Genomic DNA, 16773 nt, shown 5'->3' on the forward strand with positions numbered 1-16773 from the left:
TCACCTTCAAGGTTGTTTGCCATTGCAACACCCTGCATGCATTCTTGATGTGAAACCATCCTTTTTCTGGGGTGTTTGGTCTGTCTTGAGCCTGGATGCCCACAGGGAAACAGTTACAAGCTTCACCAGGGGAGGTTTAGGTTGGATATTAGGAAGTATTTCTTTGCTGAAAGGGTTCTCAAACATTGGAATGGTCTGCCCGGGGCAGTGGTGGAGCTGCCATCCCTGGAGGTGTTGAAGCAGCGTGTCGACCTGGCACTTAGGGACATGTTTTTGTGTTGACCTTTCAGTGCTGGGTCAAGGGTTGGACTGGATGATCTTAAAGGTCTTTTCCAACCAGATATATTCTGTGATTCTCTGCAGTGCTTTGCAGAAGGTTTCTGATCTGTTCCATAGGAGAGGAGAAAGCATGTGTTGTTTAGAAATGGTGAGTCTTGAGCCTAGTTAGTCCAAATCTCAAACTAAAGCCTTGTGTTTCATCACAGCAGCAGTTGTGTGATGCATTGTCAACAGTGGCTGCTTCTGCTCCATGTTGTGGGTAGTAAACACTCCAAGGATGAATTACAAGAGACCTCTGGAAGTCTCATGCTACTTGTTTTATCAGTGCAGTCTAGTTTGTTCACCTCTGTTTCAGCTGGCACAGAAAATGCCATGTGAGTTCCCAGCTTGCTTGTGTTTGTGTGCATGCTGTGGAAATGGCAAATTTTGCTCACTTATCTTCCTGCTTAGGACTAAATGTAGTTGGTATTTAGCAGAAAATTGCTTTGGATGTGAAAGTTAGGTAGGGAAAGGTTACAGCAATTAATACTTCTAATCTGTGGCTGCAGTTCTGGAGGGGAATGAGTGCTCTGCTGATCCTGTTGGTGAGTAACTTGGGCTCAGTGTGCCTCTGCCCATCTGAAAATGTCTGTTACACACCTTCCCTGTAAGAAAAGTCATGGGGAGAAATCCAAATAGAGCTGAGAAGGTATTGCTGCAACGGAGCCCTTTAGAATCATAGATCTGTGAAAAAAAATCCTGCTGTTTTGTAGAGGAAAGAAGATAAAGATAACAGGAATCTGTGGCTTTTGTGTACAGCCTTTACACCTCCCAGGGACTCCCTGGTTATTTCATGGTTGTGGAAAGAGATACCAAACACTTGGGTGTTGATTAATGTTTGACCAATATCTGCAGGCAGGCTGAATGGGGTTTGGGTGTTTTTTGTCACTCAAGTGTATTCTAATGCAGCCCTTGCAGGTGGAGGGAGGTGCCAGAGCTGTGGGGCACCCTTCAGTAGGCTTGATGAAGGCAAGGTGATTGTGTTGTGTGCTGAAGTGGCAATTGTGGTGTAGTGTCAGTCTTCATCAGCTCAGTGGCAAATGAGATCTAACAGAGTAAACCAATGCATTATTCCATCAGCTTTCCCAGGGTAATGGCCAGGAAGTTTAGAATCTAGAAATAAAAATTATACTTCATACCTGCTGAGGAATGAGGACTTGGACTTGAATCCTGACAGTAAACCCCTCCTTTGTCAGAAAACTATCAGAAGTTGTTAGCCTTGAGGTTTCTTCTCTGTGAAGCTCTTCTGTGCTTGAGCCTTTGAAAAGATGGTGTGAAGCTCCTCCCTGGGTGAGGGAGTACAGTCCAGCTCCATCCTTGCCTTAGGTGGTTTTATACAATTGCCCAAGGGCTGCAGTAAAGCTCTGTGTGACATTTGCCATGCAGATGGAGTGAGCTCTTCACAAACATCTGTCCTTTTCTCCTTTCTCTCCCTCACCTAAATTAGTCACAGAAGAATAGTACAATTGGGCTTTCCTTTAAAAAAAGTTTGTAGGAGGCTTCCAGTTATGTAGAAATTGGTACCCACCAATGATTGTTGGGAGAGAGCTAAAGGGTGTTTCAGAGTGTAGGTGCAAATTTACTCATTGCACAATCACACTTTTTGTTTGCTTGTTTGCTTTTGCATAAGGGTTAAATGGGAGAATAATCTATAAGCAGCAGAGGTAGGTTAAAAAGACAAATCCACAGTAATGTTTTGGTTTTCATTCAACAGACATACATTGGCAGCGTGGTGATATCCATAAACCCCTACAGATCTCTGCCCATTTACACTCCAGAGAAAGTGGAAGAATACAGGAACCGCAACTTCTATGAACTCAGTCCTCACATGTAAGTACAGAGAAGAAATTTGAGTTCCCATTCTGGCCTGAAACAGATGGCATCAGCTGTCTCCCTCCTCAAAAGGTTGGTGTTGATTAAAGCAAACAAAAATCATGCCACCACTCCCAAAATAAATTTTTAATTAATTAGTCCTTATTTTAAAGAGAAGTCGAGATCATAGAATCACCCAGGCTGGAAAGGACCTCCAAGATCATCAAGTCCAACCATTTCACTCACTCTACCAAGTCTGTCACTGCACCATGTCCCCAGGCACCAGACCTATAAGGCTTTTAAACACATCCAGGGATGGTGATTCAATCACCTCCCTGGACACTCTGTTCCAGTAACTGACAACCCTTTCCATGAAAAATTTTTTTTCTAATGTTCTAAACTTCCCCTGGCACAGCTTGAGGCCATTCCTTCTCGTTCTATCATTAGTTACTTGAGAGAAGAGACCAGGGCCTACCTCTCTGCAGCCTATTTTAAGGTAGTTGTAGAGAGCAGTAAGGTCTCCTCTCAGCCTCCTTTTTTGTAGACTAAACAGCCCCAGTGCCCTCACAGGACTTGTCTCCAGGCCCTTCACCAGCTTAGCAGCCCTTCCCCACTCCAGTGCCTTCCTGCACTGCAGTGCCCAAAACTGAACACAGCACTCAAGATGAGTTACTCTTCCCATTTGATGTATCTAGATCTTGGTATGTGCAGTTCAGGATATTTTACTGTGATTGTTAGCAGTAGCCTTTATTACTGCATTGTAAAGTGGTCTGTTTTCAAGGAAATCTGTATTTTTCCCAAGTCCAGACTGGCATGTGAAAGCCTCTAGATGTTAAATGTTTGAGTCTGATATCTGAAACCCTTAATTTCTCTTTGCACAATGAAAACAAACAAAAAAAACACTACCACTCATGAGGGCCTCCAATATGATCAGAGAGCTGGAGCTCCTCTTACATGAAGACAGACAGAGAAAGCTGGGGCTGTTCAGCCTGGAGAAGAGAAGGCTCCAGGGAGACCTTTGAGCTGCATTTCAATATCTGAAGAGGACCTACAGGAAGGCTGGGGAGGGACTGGTTAGAAGGGTTTGCAGTGACAGGACAAGGGGCAATGGTTTGAAACTGGAGCAGGGCAGATTTGCATTGCACATCAGGAGGAAGCTCTTCACAATGAGAGTGGTGAAATACTAGAACAGGCTGCCCAGGAATGTGGTTGAGGCACCATCACTGAAGACATTTAAGATCAGACTTGCTGTGGCCCTGGGCAGCTTGCCATAGTTGGAGGTGTCCCTGCTGACTGCTGGGTTGGACAAGATGACCTTTGAGGTTCCCTTCCAACCCAGTGCAGTCTATGAATCTGTGAAATGATGAATGCACAAACATGTTGAATATGCCTGAATGGTAACTGTAGGAAAAGAAAACCTCCTCTGGGCTGAGTGGAAATGAGCCCATTTTGAGAAGGCACCACACTGTCATGAATATATAATGCAGATTTTCAGGCTAAAATACATGTTGCAAATATATTTTTACAAATAATATGTAATATTGCAACATATGATTTGTATATGATGTCAATTCCAAGCTTAATTTTAGGAACAGAAAGTTGGGAAGGAGATTATCATCTCTGGGCTGCATCAGGAATGTGGCCAGCAGGGCAAGTGAGGGGATTCTTCCCCTTTCCTCTGCTCTGGTGAGACCCCACTTCAAGCACTGCATCCAGTTCTGGTGTCCCCAGTATAAGAAGGACACAGAACTGCTGAACAAGTCCAGAGGAGGGCCATAAAGATGATCTAAGGGGTGGAACACCTCTGCTATGAGGATAGGCTGAAGGAGCTGGGGTTGTTTAGCCTGGATAAGAGAAGACTCTGGTGGAACCTTATAGCTGCCTTCCAGTACTTGAAGGGAACCTATAGGAAGGCTGGAGATGGACTTTTCATAAGGGTGTTTAGTGACAGAACAAGGGGGGATGGATTGAGGCTGAGAGAGTGTAGGTTTAGACTGGAGATTAGGAAGAAGCTTTTAAGCACAAGGGTGGTGAGACTCTGGAATAGGTCACCCAGAGGGGCTGTGGATGCCTCCTCCCTGGAGGTGTTTAAGACCAGGCTGAATGAGGCCTTGAGCAGCCTGATCTAGTGGAAGGCATCCCTGCCCACAGCACGGGGGTGGGAGTAGATGATCTCTCAGGTCCCTTCCAACCTGTAGCCATTCTATGATTCTGTGATTCTTATTCTGACTTCCATTCCTCTTCTGGAATTCCTTTACATACTGCAAAGAAGTCAAAGACCTTGTCTGGTGATTACAGAGAGCTGACACCACCTGTATTATTTGGGCCTGACCAAAATTATTGAGGGTAATGGGACAAGGTTTAAGTCTAATCCATAGCAGGATAAGACTTTGATTACAAGTGTGGGTGCTATGGTGAAAATCCGGTACCTGATCTTCAGGGTCTGTGTGGTGCAGTAACCACTTGATCTTATTAGATATCATAGTGGCAGCATTAAGGTCAAGTAAGTGTCTGAATGTGGCCATAAATTTATGTATCTTCCTTCAGTCTTAGCTTTTAGGTTAAAAGGAAATGATGTGTGGAAAGAGTTCTGCAAGTAATTTGTTCTGATGAATTTTTTTGCCTTCATGCTTCCTCTGTAACTTTGCCTGATGCATTGGCTGAAATGCAAACAGTGAGTTAATCAGATCCAATAAGCTCCTGGAAGTTCCTCGGATCTGAACCCTGTCTGTGTCCAGGTTGCTTGCTAAAAGAACTTTCTGCTCTGCTAACTTTGGCTGCGAAAGAATTGCTGTCATATGAGGGAGGATGTTAAAATCTGGGAGTTAGTTTGTCTGATGTCTGAAAGTCAGTGTGATGTACTTGGTAACACCTAGGAGTGCCAGTGGACAAGATCACCATGACCCAGCAACATGCTCCTGGTGCCAGGAAGGCCAATGAGAGCCTGAGGTGCGTTAATAAGAGTGTGGCCAGCAGGTAAAGGGAGATTCTCCTTCTGCTCTACCCTGCCTTGTGAAGCCACATCTGGAGGACTGGGTCAAGTTCTGGGCTCCCCAGTTCAGGAGAGACAGGGAACTGCTGGAGAGAGTCCAATGGAGGCTACAAAGATGCTGAGGGCCCTGGAGCATCTCTATGAGGAGGAAAGGCTGAGACACCTGGGGCTGTTTAGCCTGGAAAAGATCTGTCTGAGAGGGGATCTTCTCAGTACTTATTGGACAGACTTTTAAGGTGTGCCAAGTGAAAGGACAAGGAGCAATGGGCACAAACTGGAACCCAAGAAGTTTCACTTAAATAGGAGGAGAAAATCCTTTGCTGTGAGGGTGCTGGAACCTTGAATCAGGCTGCCCAGAGAAGTTGTGGAGTCTCCTTCTCTGGAGAGATTCCAAACCCTTCTGGACACTGCAATCCTGGGCAGCTTGCTGTGGGTGACCCTGCTTTAGGTCCCTTCTAACCTGGGATTTGTGATCTTGGAGTAAAAATGTCTGGAGTCCACACACTAGAAATCTCTTTAAGAGCAGTGGATTGAATTTGGAAAATGTTGAATTTTAGCTTGTGTCAGGAGGTCTCAACTGTATGAGATTTTCCTTGCACGTTTGGATAGAGTGCCAGGTAATGGAAAGTGTAAGACTAGATTGTCTTGGACAGATGTGGTCTCTCCACAATTTATTCTTTTTTCAGTTGGTATTGCTTCTGTATGCAAATTTTGTCTTCTGACAGCTAAGTAGACAAAATATCTGAGAATACGGGATTAGGAAATAATCTTTGTTATGATTTCTTTTACAGATGCAGTAGTTTTGTTTTATTTTCAAATTGTAGAAATATAAAATGATCTTACTTGATGGTCACCTTGCTTCCTTTTCCACCTGTCTGCAGATGCTTATGAGAACTACAGGAATGAGAGAGGCACTTTTGTCTCTGCTAAAAACTGGTAAACTTCTCACCATCTTCAAGAGATACCTCTCAGATATTGTAGATGAGCAAAATAAGTGCTCTATAGGCTGCCTTACGTCATCTCTGTCAAGCCTAAACAACTTTTCAGACTATTTAATGCCTCGTGCTGGATCCTAAGGATTCATGCCAGTCTGGTTGCTCACTCTGTGAAAGCAGAGCTGGGACTTGAATGCTTGTTAATAGACCATGAGGTGAGCTCACAGGGTGGCCACACAGTCCTGCTGCAGCCAAGCTGTTCATCAGCAGAATGCTTGCCTACCACACTGGCCAGTATGGGCCAAGAACTGAGTTTGGGGCAGAGCTGGCATCATCCCAGCTTTGGAACTTGCAGCTAATTCTAGGGTTGACTGATCTGGGAGTAACAGGCTGCTGCTAAAAGCAGGGTTCAGGCATATCTGGGGAGATTGCAGGCTGCTGCTAAAAGCAGGGTTCAGGCATATCTGGGGAGATTGCCACACTTCCATGGAGACCTTGCAATCCTCAAGATGTTGTGGTTTTTTTAGCTGCTCAGGAACTTTAATGAGGAGGTGCTGTGAGACAAATGGCAATTTGTGGTATTTCTTCTGACGTGGGGGTAAAAAGCCCCACACTGATTTGGGGGATGTGCATAATTATTTTTCTTTGATGTGCAAATCTCCACTGAGCCATGGCATCTTCAGAAGAACTGGTTGTGGGTAAGCCCACTGTACCATTTAAGTGTGCTTTGGGAAAAGGCTTTTGGTTCCTATTGCATAATCCTGAGCAGAGCAAAGCCCTTGACTGTTTCTAGGTGATATACATAAATTTCCTTATAAAGTGTATCTGGAAAGAAAATGATGTATTCTGGAAAGAAAATGATGTGTAGTTTCTTTCTTATTTCAGCATCTCCTTTGTACAGACATTCAATCTAATTTTTGTTACTGGTTTTACCTACAGAAATGCAAACAATTTATTGTAAAAGCTGTCTACCAGTGGTTTGCTTTGAGATTCTGGAGTACTATGTCAGTTCTAGGCTCTGCAGTTCAAGAGAGACAGGGAACTACTGGAGAGAATCTGACAAAGGCTATTAAGATGCTGAGGGGGCTCAGCATCTCTGTGAGGAAGACCTGAGGCTGATTAGCCTGGAGAAGAGAAGACAGGATCTTCTCAATGCTGAGTAAGAGCTAAAGGGCAGGAGGAAAGAGGATGGAGCTGGGCTCTTTTCAGTGGTGCCCAGTGACAGGACAAGGGTCACTGGGCACAGACTAGAACACAAGAAGTTCCACTTAAACAGGAGGAGGAAATCCTTTCCTGTGAGGTTGCTGAATCCCTGGAGCAGGCTGGCCAGAAAGGTTGTGGAGTCTCCTTCTCTGGAGAGATTTCAAACCCGCCTGGACATCGTGATCCTCGGCAACCTGCTGTGGGTGACCCTGATTTAGCAGGGGCATTGAACTAGATGATCTCCAGAGGAATCTTCCAGGTCCTTCCATTCAGATCTGTATGGCACCAAAAATCTTTTGTCAAGAATAAGTGTGCTGTTACCTGTTGGCATGATAGCTCCTATTCTCCAAGGTGTCTCATTTGGCAGAGAACTTTCGGGTTTGGGAAGCCCAGGTTTGAAGTGTCACTGGATTGCCATGGGACATTCCCAGATATCCAGCTTTGGGAGCTCCTGGGAAATCAGGAAACTAAATTGTGTTTTGGTTATTTTCTAGTACTTTCATGTGACCTTCTGTCTATGCTTGAGGTACTGTGCATGAGTGTTTCAGTGTGATGGATTGATATAGGGAGAATGTGCTTGAGAGTAAAATAGGAGGCTTGGTGAGCAAATGAAAGCAGAAGGAAAGAGAGAAGATTATAATGAGCTGAAGGAAATCTGTCCCTGGTGATGTTTTTTCCATTTATGTTTATTGAAGGAAATAGTTCCGAAGCAGAAGGAATAGGTCCAGAGAAGGCCATGAAGATGATCAGAGGGCTGGAGAACCTCCCTTATGGGGACAGCCTGAGAGGGTTGGGGTTGTTCAGCCTGGAAAAGAAAATGCTCCAGGGAGACTTTTGAGCAGCCTTCCAGTACCTGAAGGGGCCTACAAGAAAGCCAGGAAGAGACTTTTTACAAGGGCTCGTAGTGATAGGACGAGAAGGAGTGAATGGATTGAAGCTTGAGCAGAGCAGATTTACACTGGAGATTAGGAAGAAATTCTTTACAGTGGGGGTGGTGAGACACTGGCACAGGTTGCCCAGGAGGGTGGTGGATGCCCTGCCCTGGAGATGTTCAGGGCCAGGCTTGACAGGGCTTTGAATAACCTGGTCTAGCAGAGGGTTGGAACTAGATGATCTTTAAGGTCCCTTCCAACCTAAAACATTCTGTGAATCTAAGAATCTCTATGGGAGTGAAAAAAAATCTGTGGATGTGTTTTTTGAGCCCTAATTTGAACGAGGAAGGGAGTGACCATTTAGTCATTTGCTCAGTGTTTCCTCAGGAGTATCTGTGAGAGTGACTGATGCTTGCAGTGATGCTAGTTAATATTTAATTGCAGGGTTTGGGTAGTGTTTTTATCTTTAATGGTCTTTGGAAATTAGAGTAAGGCCACAGGCGCATGTTGAGTGGACAGCCAAGCTGAAATGCTGGAGGAAGGTTTCTGGCCAGGTCTTTTTGGATAGTGTTATAATACAAAATTTGACCAAAGAGGTGTTATTTTCCTAGTTCATTCCTCCCTAAATACACCACTATGTAATAAAGATTTTGTTTTCTAGGTCTCCTGGAACGTTTGTTTTCATGGTCTGTGGCTATTTGCATAGCTGTAATAGGAAGTTTACTAAGCTTTTTAATTGTTTTGGGTGTTTTTTCCCCCCCTAATGTTTGGTAATCTTGCTGCTTTTGTCTTTATCTGCAGGGCAGGATCAAACTTGCCTCTGACTTGAAAGGGCAGAGTATGACATTTCAATGCTCAAGCAGTTTGCTGCTTGATTTGGGCAGACCTTACACTTCTGTGCTGCTCTTTCAGTTGATGCAATTCCTCTTTCAGTTGACGTAATTGCTGTTTTGCTTACCTTGTGGGTAAGCTAGACATGAGAGAGAACCAAGCTGCCTATCTTGCTTACTGACATTGCTTTCCACCAGTGACAAGGGCAGCTGCTGGTATTTCTCAAGTGAGGGCAGTAGGAAATGAATAGCTTATTGTACCATTTGTTGGTAACCAGTAGCAGATTTGCTTTGAGGGATTGCAGAGTAAGTGCTTTCTTGCATTTCCTTTCTGCCCTAGTGAAGCCACGTCTGGAGTACTGGATCCAGTGATGGGTTCCCCAGTTCAAGAGAGACAGGGAATTACCAGAAAGAGTCCAGTGGAGGCTACAGAGATGTTGAGGGACCTGGAGGATATCTATGAGGAGGAAAGGCTGAGAGACCTGTGGCTGTTGAGCCTGGAGAAGGGCAGCCCCAGAGGGGATCCTCTCAATGCTGAGCAATAGCTAAAGGGTGGGGGTCAAGAGGATGGGGCCCAACTCATTTCGGTGGTGGCCAGTGACAAGACAAGGGGCAACAGGCACAAACTAGAACACAGGAAGTTTCACCTAAACTTAAGGAAAGACTTTACTTTCAGGGGAAAGAACACTGGAGCAAGCTGCCCAGAGAGGCTGTGGAGTCTCCTTTTCTGGAGAGATTTCAAACCCACCTGGACATTGTGATCCTGAGCAACCTGCTGTGGGTGACCCTGCTTTAGCAGGGGCTAGGACTAGATGATCTCCAGAAGTCCCTTCCAACCCCAACCGTGCTGGGATTCTGTGCAATTCTATGCTTAACATTGGCTTCTGGCTACTAGTACCTTTCCATCTCTGGGAATTAGGCTGGCACCATGTGGCTTTTTGCTACCCTTTATGTTGTGAAATGCCTTAGCTGCTCACTTTAGAAGAATCACAGATTAAGGTGAGGGATAAAATAGAAGCAATTGTACTGCTAATGATGAGCTACAAACAAATAGGAGGAGTTCAGAGCCAGTGTGCGTTTCTAGCTATGCACTGAAGTATTTATGTTGGTAACTGGGACAGCAGGAAAATATCTGGAGATAGCTTTTATCAGAGCTCTATTGAACTCCACTTAAGGAATTCTGCTCTATATTTTTATATAGTTATTAATTCTTTTAAGCCAAGTATTTCTGAGTGAACAACAGTTTTGCACTAAAACCTTTCAAGTTCAGAGACTCAAACTTTCACAGGCAACTCCTGAAATCCAGCTTGCCTTTATATAAAAGCAAAAGCACAAAGATACCGGCCTGGTGCCTGTTAAAATACAAGAATGAGAGACTTACCCATGTTCCCCATTTCAGTGATACTAATTATTGGGGAAAATGATCCTGTGAATATCTGCAATTACTCTGACAATACAATTTGCTGTTTCCTTCTCAAAGTTTGAGCCACCATAAGCAGAGAATATAGAAGTTATATTTTTTGTTTCTGGCTTTTTTTTTTTTTGGGGGGGGGTGGGGTGGGGGTGGGGAGGGGCTGGTATTTCAGGATTGCATGTCTTGGGAAACACCAAGGTTGCAGTAACTCTTTTTCCTCCTTGATTTAAAGCAAATATTTTTGTCTGAAGGGCATGATAAAGCCCCAGCTGTGAAGGATAGTTTTTGCCTGTATGTCAAAGCAAGCTTTTCCCCATAGGCAGCAGAGTTTTAAGATAGACAGTAGCTAACTTTATTTGTTGAAGAAGGGGATGGTGGGGTGAGAGCCTGTGCTGTAGTTTAGTGTCCTTCATTGCCCCTGTATGTTTATTTTAGCATTTCCTTTTCAGTTTGTTGTTTCCTCATCTGCATTTGCCTTCATATTGGGGAATTCTTTTGGGGCATTGTTTGCTTTTTTTAACCCCCTGAATGGTTTTGTTCACTTTGCAATATCCTCTTCATACAGACCTTTTGTTTTTACTCCTAATAATACCTGACTTCTCCAGAGACTCAGTATTTGGACTTGTTCATGTGGCTCAGCATAAAGCCTCTTTCAGAAGAGATTTATAACTGAGAGAAGATGATCACTTCAGAGGTTAGCTGGCAAAATTAACCCTCTGGGCAGGGAGGGAACAACTATGGCTGATAGAAGTCATAAATAGCAATTAGGAAGGACTACCAGTACCAAATTGTTAAGTCCATGCTAGGAATGAGTTGAAAAAAAAAAGGTGGGGGAAAAGCCCTACAAGGAATATTGAAGTCTTATTTTGGAAGGGTTCAAGCTCATTACTTTCTTAACCTCTGCAGTGAGGCAGTACTGGATATGGGTGTAGCCATGGATATAAATCCCTCAAGCATACAGATGAAAAAGGGATGAAGCATCAAGCTTGCTTCAAGAGTCATAAGTGCTTGAGAAGAGCCTCTTCTATCACAGTCTGCAGGCATATCACCCATGGGATGCACAGCTTCCTACTTTATACACTTGGTGGAAGACCTCAGAAGTCCTTCTGAGGAAGAGTTTTGAGGAAGGCGTTTGTGATGTGGCCATGTTGAAATGGCCATTTGATTCTCTGAAGAGCCTTTTGGAAGTAATTTGGGATCTTGAAGGCTTTGGATACAAAGTGAGGTTTCTCTTGCATACAACAATAAATTTAGCTTTCTCCTGAAGTTTGAGAAGGGCTGTTTTAGTTGGTTTGGATAGCACTTAATGCAGCCATCTCACACCAGTGCTTTATAGATTCATGGAATCACAGAACTATTGAGGCTGGAATAGACCTCTGAGATCATCAAGTCCAGCCCATGACCTAACATCAGCACATTGACCAGACCATGAAGTGCCACATCCAGTCTTTCCTTAAACACCTCCAGGGATGGTGACTCCACCACCTTCCTGGGCAGTCCATTCTGGTGTCTAATTCCTCTTTCCATGAGGAAGTGCTTCTTAACATCCAACCTAAACCTCCCCTGGTGCAGCTTCAGGCCATGCCCTCTCGTCTTGTCACAAGTCACCTAGGAGAAGAGCCTGACCCCCACCTTACTACAACTTCGCTTCAGGTAGTTGTAGAGTGTGATAAGGTCCCCCCAAGTCTCCTCCAGGTTAAACAATCCCAGCTCCCTCAGTTTGTCCTCATATGCCTTTCCCTCCAGTCCCTTCCCCAGTCTCGTCGCTCTCCTCTGGACCCACTCCAGCACCTCAATATTGTGGTAGGTTAAGGGAAATCAAGAGTTGATTGGTATAGCCACAAAGAGAGTCCTCCAAAAGCAAGAGGCAGTCCCCGGGGGACAGGCAATATGTCCCAGGATATCGTAATGTGTTATTTTACTCCATTTCCTGGTATCCCTCTGTTTAAGGGAGCGCAGAGCCACCCTCTCTTCTCTCCCCTTGGGGAGAGCACGCACCGTCACCTCGTGGTTTGTGGGGGTTGGCCCTCTGGCGGGCAGGGGATTTCTGGCTATGCAGTTAGGGCTGTACAAGCCTGTGGTAGGGCATGCTTTAGGGGGGGCAGCTTTGGCCGGCTGAGGGGGGGGGAGGTTTCTGGCAGGTTTGGGCTCGGTAGGCCTAGGTGAAGGACTGAGCCTAGGTTGTGACTGTGTTCCTTCTACCTGAATACCTGTTGTATGTATTTGTAAATATAATTGCCATTTAAGCATCCCATCAGTGTGGAGCACTTCTGTTTTCACTCCTTGAGAAAGGAGGTAAGGATCTTTTCTGTCCTCTTGCCCTTGGCAGCTTGTGGCTCCAAACTAGGACGAATGCCTTTCCTGAAGTGAGGGACCCAGAACTGCACACAGTACTTGAGGTGAGGCCTCACCAGTGCTGTGCACAGGGGCAGAATGCCTTGGGTTGGGAGGGACCTTCATGATCGTCTATGTCCAACCCCCCTGCCACGGGCAGGGACACCTTCCACTAGATCAGCTTGCTCAAGGCTTCATCCAGCCTGGCCTCGAACAGCTCCAAAGGAGGGGCATCCATCACCTCCCTGGGCAACCTGATCCAGTGTCTCACCAGCCTCACAATAATGAATTTCTTCCTAATCTTCAGACTAAATCTGCCCTCCTCTCCTGCCCTTCAGAGGTGACCATAGTCTTACTGACAGGAACAGAGGTTGCTTGTTTGCTGCCAGTATTAGATGGCATGAAAATTTGTCATAAAGAATAATAATAGAGGAAATGATTTATAGCAGGACATGTGGCTATAAGGAGGTTCAAAAAATGCACCCACCACCCAGGAAGCAGCCTGGAAAAGCAGGGTATAGATGAATGTTGTGCTTTATATTCATTTTTAAAATGATCTGGGGCGACCTTTAGACTAGATTCCAAAGTTCACTGAAATGAGCCTTCCCATCGCTCCTCTAAGTAGTGCTGCCTAAATTAAGAAATGAAAAGGCCCTTGAAATTCTTTTTGTGTGACACTGGAGCTGTCATTCTTCTGTCAGTGCCCCAGATGTGGGATTTTGTCACATCAAAGTAGAGGCCCCTTCTCACTCTCTACAAATACCTAAAAGGAAGGTGGAGCCAGGTGGGGGTCAGTCTCTTCCCCCAAGTAACCACTGACAGGATGAGAGGAAATCATAGAATGGTTTGGGTTGGAAGGGACCTCTGAAGGTCATCTAGGCCAAAACCCCTGCAATCCTCCACTAGATCAGGTTGCTCAAAGCCCTTTTGAGCCTGACCTTGAATATCTCCAGGGATGGGGCCTTAGCTACCTCGCCAGGCAACCTACTCCTGTGTTCCACCACCCTCATGGTAAAGAACTTGCTCTTAATGTCCAACCTAAATCTAGTCTTCTCTAATTTCAAACCATTATTCCTTGTCCTATCACTTCAGGTGTTTGTGAAGAGTCCCTCTGCAACCTTCTTGTAGGCCTCCTTCAGGTACTGAAAGATTGCTATTAGGTCTCCCCAGAGCCTTCTCTTCTCCAATGTGAACTTCCCCGGCTCCCTCAGCCTGTCCTTGTAGGAGAGGTGCTCCAGCCCCATGAGCGTTTTCGTGGCCCTCCTCTGGGCCCACTCCATCAGCTCCATGTCCTCTAGTTGCACAAGGGGAGATTTAGGCTGGATGTTAAAAGAAACTTCTTCACTGGAAGGGTTCTCAAATGGTGGAACAGGCTCCTCAAGGAGGTGGTTGAATCCCCATCCTTGGAGGTCTTTCAAATATACAGAGATCTGGTGCTGAGGGTCCTGGTTTAGCTCCAGATTAAGCAGAGTTAGATACTTGGTGGACTCAATGATCTTTGAGGGCTTTTCCAACCTGAACAATTCTATGATTCTATGCTGTGTGTGACCACAGAGCTGCAGCTCAGGGAGGGTAGAGTTGCTGGATCTGCCTGTGCACAGGCTTGCCCAGACATAAAGTTATCTGGCAGCATGGAATCCAGGTGGACTTCTGTGCTGTTGTGAGCACTTCCTAGCCTAGGAAGGAATCTATATAGACCACAGAGGATATAAAAAGCATCAAGACAAAACTGCCAACCAAAATACCCCAGGACCAGAGGGGACTCTGCCTCTGGTCTTGCCTTCTGACATTTCTCCATCTCAAAAGTTACAGCAGAATATTCTGCTGTGACAGAATTATTCAGAAGCAATAGATCCACTGGCTCACAAATTATTTTGGTCTCCACACCCATACCAGTTGATTGTACTGCCAGTCACAGCTCCTGAAGTCATAGAATCATAGAATGGTAGGGGTTGGAAGGGATCTCTGGAAATCATCTAGTTCAACCCACCTGCTATCACAGAGTCACCCAGATCAGCTTGCACAAGAATGCTTCCAGGCAGGTTTTGAAAGTATTCAGAGAAGGAGGCTCTCTCTTCAGGAGCACTGGAAACAGTCTGGCCCCATCTGCATGATCCCTACCCTTTAGATATTGAATCAGCCTTGAGAACATCCCTTTCAGGCTGCTCTTCTCCAGTACAAACAGCCCCAGGTCTCAACCTTTCCTTCTAAGAGAGATACTCCAGTCCACTGGAGTGTCCTTGTGGCCCTCCGTTGGACTGTCTCCAGTGTTTCCCTGTCCTTCTTGAACTGGAGAGCCCAGAATTGGACACCCACTGCCAGAGGCTTCCCTCTGTGAGCTGGACACATCTGGCTCCAGTGGAATCTTTTTAGTTGGAAAAGACCTTTAAGATGATCAAGTCCAACCATGATCTAACTCTACCAAGTCTGGTCCTAAACCATGTCCCTTAGCACCATCAGCTTCTCATTTGGAGAGCTGTGTGTGGTCCTAGCTAAGCTTCACATCTCCAGTGGACGTCTGGAAGAAGCTTGCAAAAAGGCAAGAGTTAGGTACCTTTAAAACCTAGCGAGTTTGTAAGGGGAACACATAACTAGAGATCTGTTCCAGATGCTTCTGTAATTGTTGTCATGGTGTACGAAGGAAAACAATTTCGGGGCATCCTTCCTCAATTAACTGCTGGCTTAAAGCCTCAACAAAATCCCTTTGTTTGCAGAACTGTTCTCAGGTATTTCCTCCCACCTCTGTACATGGCATACTTTCACATTTGACTTTAGTCATGCCCAGCACTGACAATCAAATGCTTTTAATTATCTGTGATGCTCTCTCCCTATTCTCCTTATTTTTTTTTTTATTTTTTAGCTGAGTATATTTGTTACAGTTTGGGGTTTGGCTTGATGGTTGGAGCAAAAATAATTTAAAAGTAAGAAGAAAAAGCCTCAATATATGTTGGCTTGTTGGAGATGTGTGTTAATATTCTGGTAGTCTAAACTTCACTTTTTTTGCCAGCTTCATTTAACTCATTTTCCTGGAACTGGAACATTCTGGCTGGTGTTCGTATTATGCCATTGATATTTTTAGGACATAAAATACTGAGGGTTTTTTGGATTATTTTTTTAACATTATTTCACATTGTCACATAAAGTCAAATCTCTCCAGTATACAGAGAACCATTCAGTGGGACTGAATTTTGTGAATGAAGTGAGCACTTAATTAAATCATGGGAAGGGCTTGCAGTAATTTGTCAGCTTTGTAAGGCAGTTCTCCAAATTTGTCAATGCAGAACTGCTCTTTGTCCACTTCCAATCTTCAAATAGTTCTTCCAGCTCTTTTTTTGTACAGCTAGGATAGAAAGACCTGCCCCTTTTTTTGTGCTGCTTAACAAAATGAGGCTAGAAAATGGACTGGTTATGGTAGGACTTGGAAATAAAAACCTTTTTGAATGCTTCTTTAAATGTAACTTTAAAGAAAGGATCCAATAGCTTCATTTAGGGTAGCTCAAAGCTTGGAAATGTTAAAAGCCAGGTTGGATGGGACCTTGAGCAACCTGGTCTAGTAGGAGGTGTCCTTCCTGCTCATGGCAAGGCAGGTAGAACTAGATGATCTTTAAGGTCCCTTCCAACCCAAAGCATTCTGTGCTTCTATGATTTTTCTTTTCATTAAGTTGTGGAGTCGCCTCTGGAGATGTTCAGACCCCATCTGGATGCATTCCTGTGTGACCTTCTCTAGGTGATCCTGCTCTGGCAGGGCGTTGGACTAGATGATCTTTTAAGGTCCCTTCTAATCCCTAACATTCTGTGATTTTTGGAGACTTTTTGCACACACAAAGGGCATGCTGCTATGTTCCAGTTGTTCAGTGCAGACTGACGTGAGGGCAGGTATCAGCCCTGTCAGAAATCAGCACTCTCTGTACATGGGCCAGGATTTCCATTATGCCTTTCCCGAACTGACTCTCTTCTAAGATCTGGGATTTCAAACTGCAGTTAAGAGCAGCTGTCGAAGTCTCGTTGTGTTTAATGGTTGTCTTTTTGTTCTTAGCACTTTATAACACACCAGGAAATGCCC

At 44.8% G+C, this 16773-nt stretch overlaps 1 protein-coding gene across 4 annotated transcripts in view; it reads left to right on the forward strand.

The window, feature by feature from the left end:
• MYO1B (myosin IB) overlaps window positions 1–16773 on the forward strand; it is a 113945-nt gene that overhangs the window by 19772 nt on the left and 77400 nt on the right. For all 4 annotated transcript variants that reach the window (XM_054381462.1, XM_054381465.1, XM_054381464.1 and 1 more), the window contains exon 2: window positions 2033–2148. In XM_054381462.1, coding sequence (XP_054237437.1) covers window positions 2033–2148 — 116 coding nt within the window. The remainder of the gene's footprint in view (window positions 1–2032; window positions 2149–16773) is intronic.

The sequence above is a fragment of the Indicator indicator genome, chromosome 5 (assembly GCF_027791375.1).
Source record: "Indicator indicator isolate 239-I01 chromosome 5, UM_Iind_1.1, whole genome shotgun sequence".
In the NCBI taxonomy this organism is placed as follows: Eukaryota; Metazoa; Chordata; class Aves; order Piciformes; family Indicatoridae; genus Indicator; species Indicator indicator.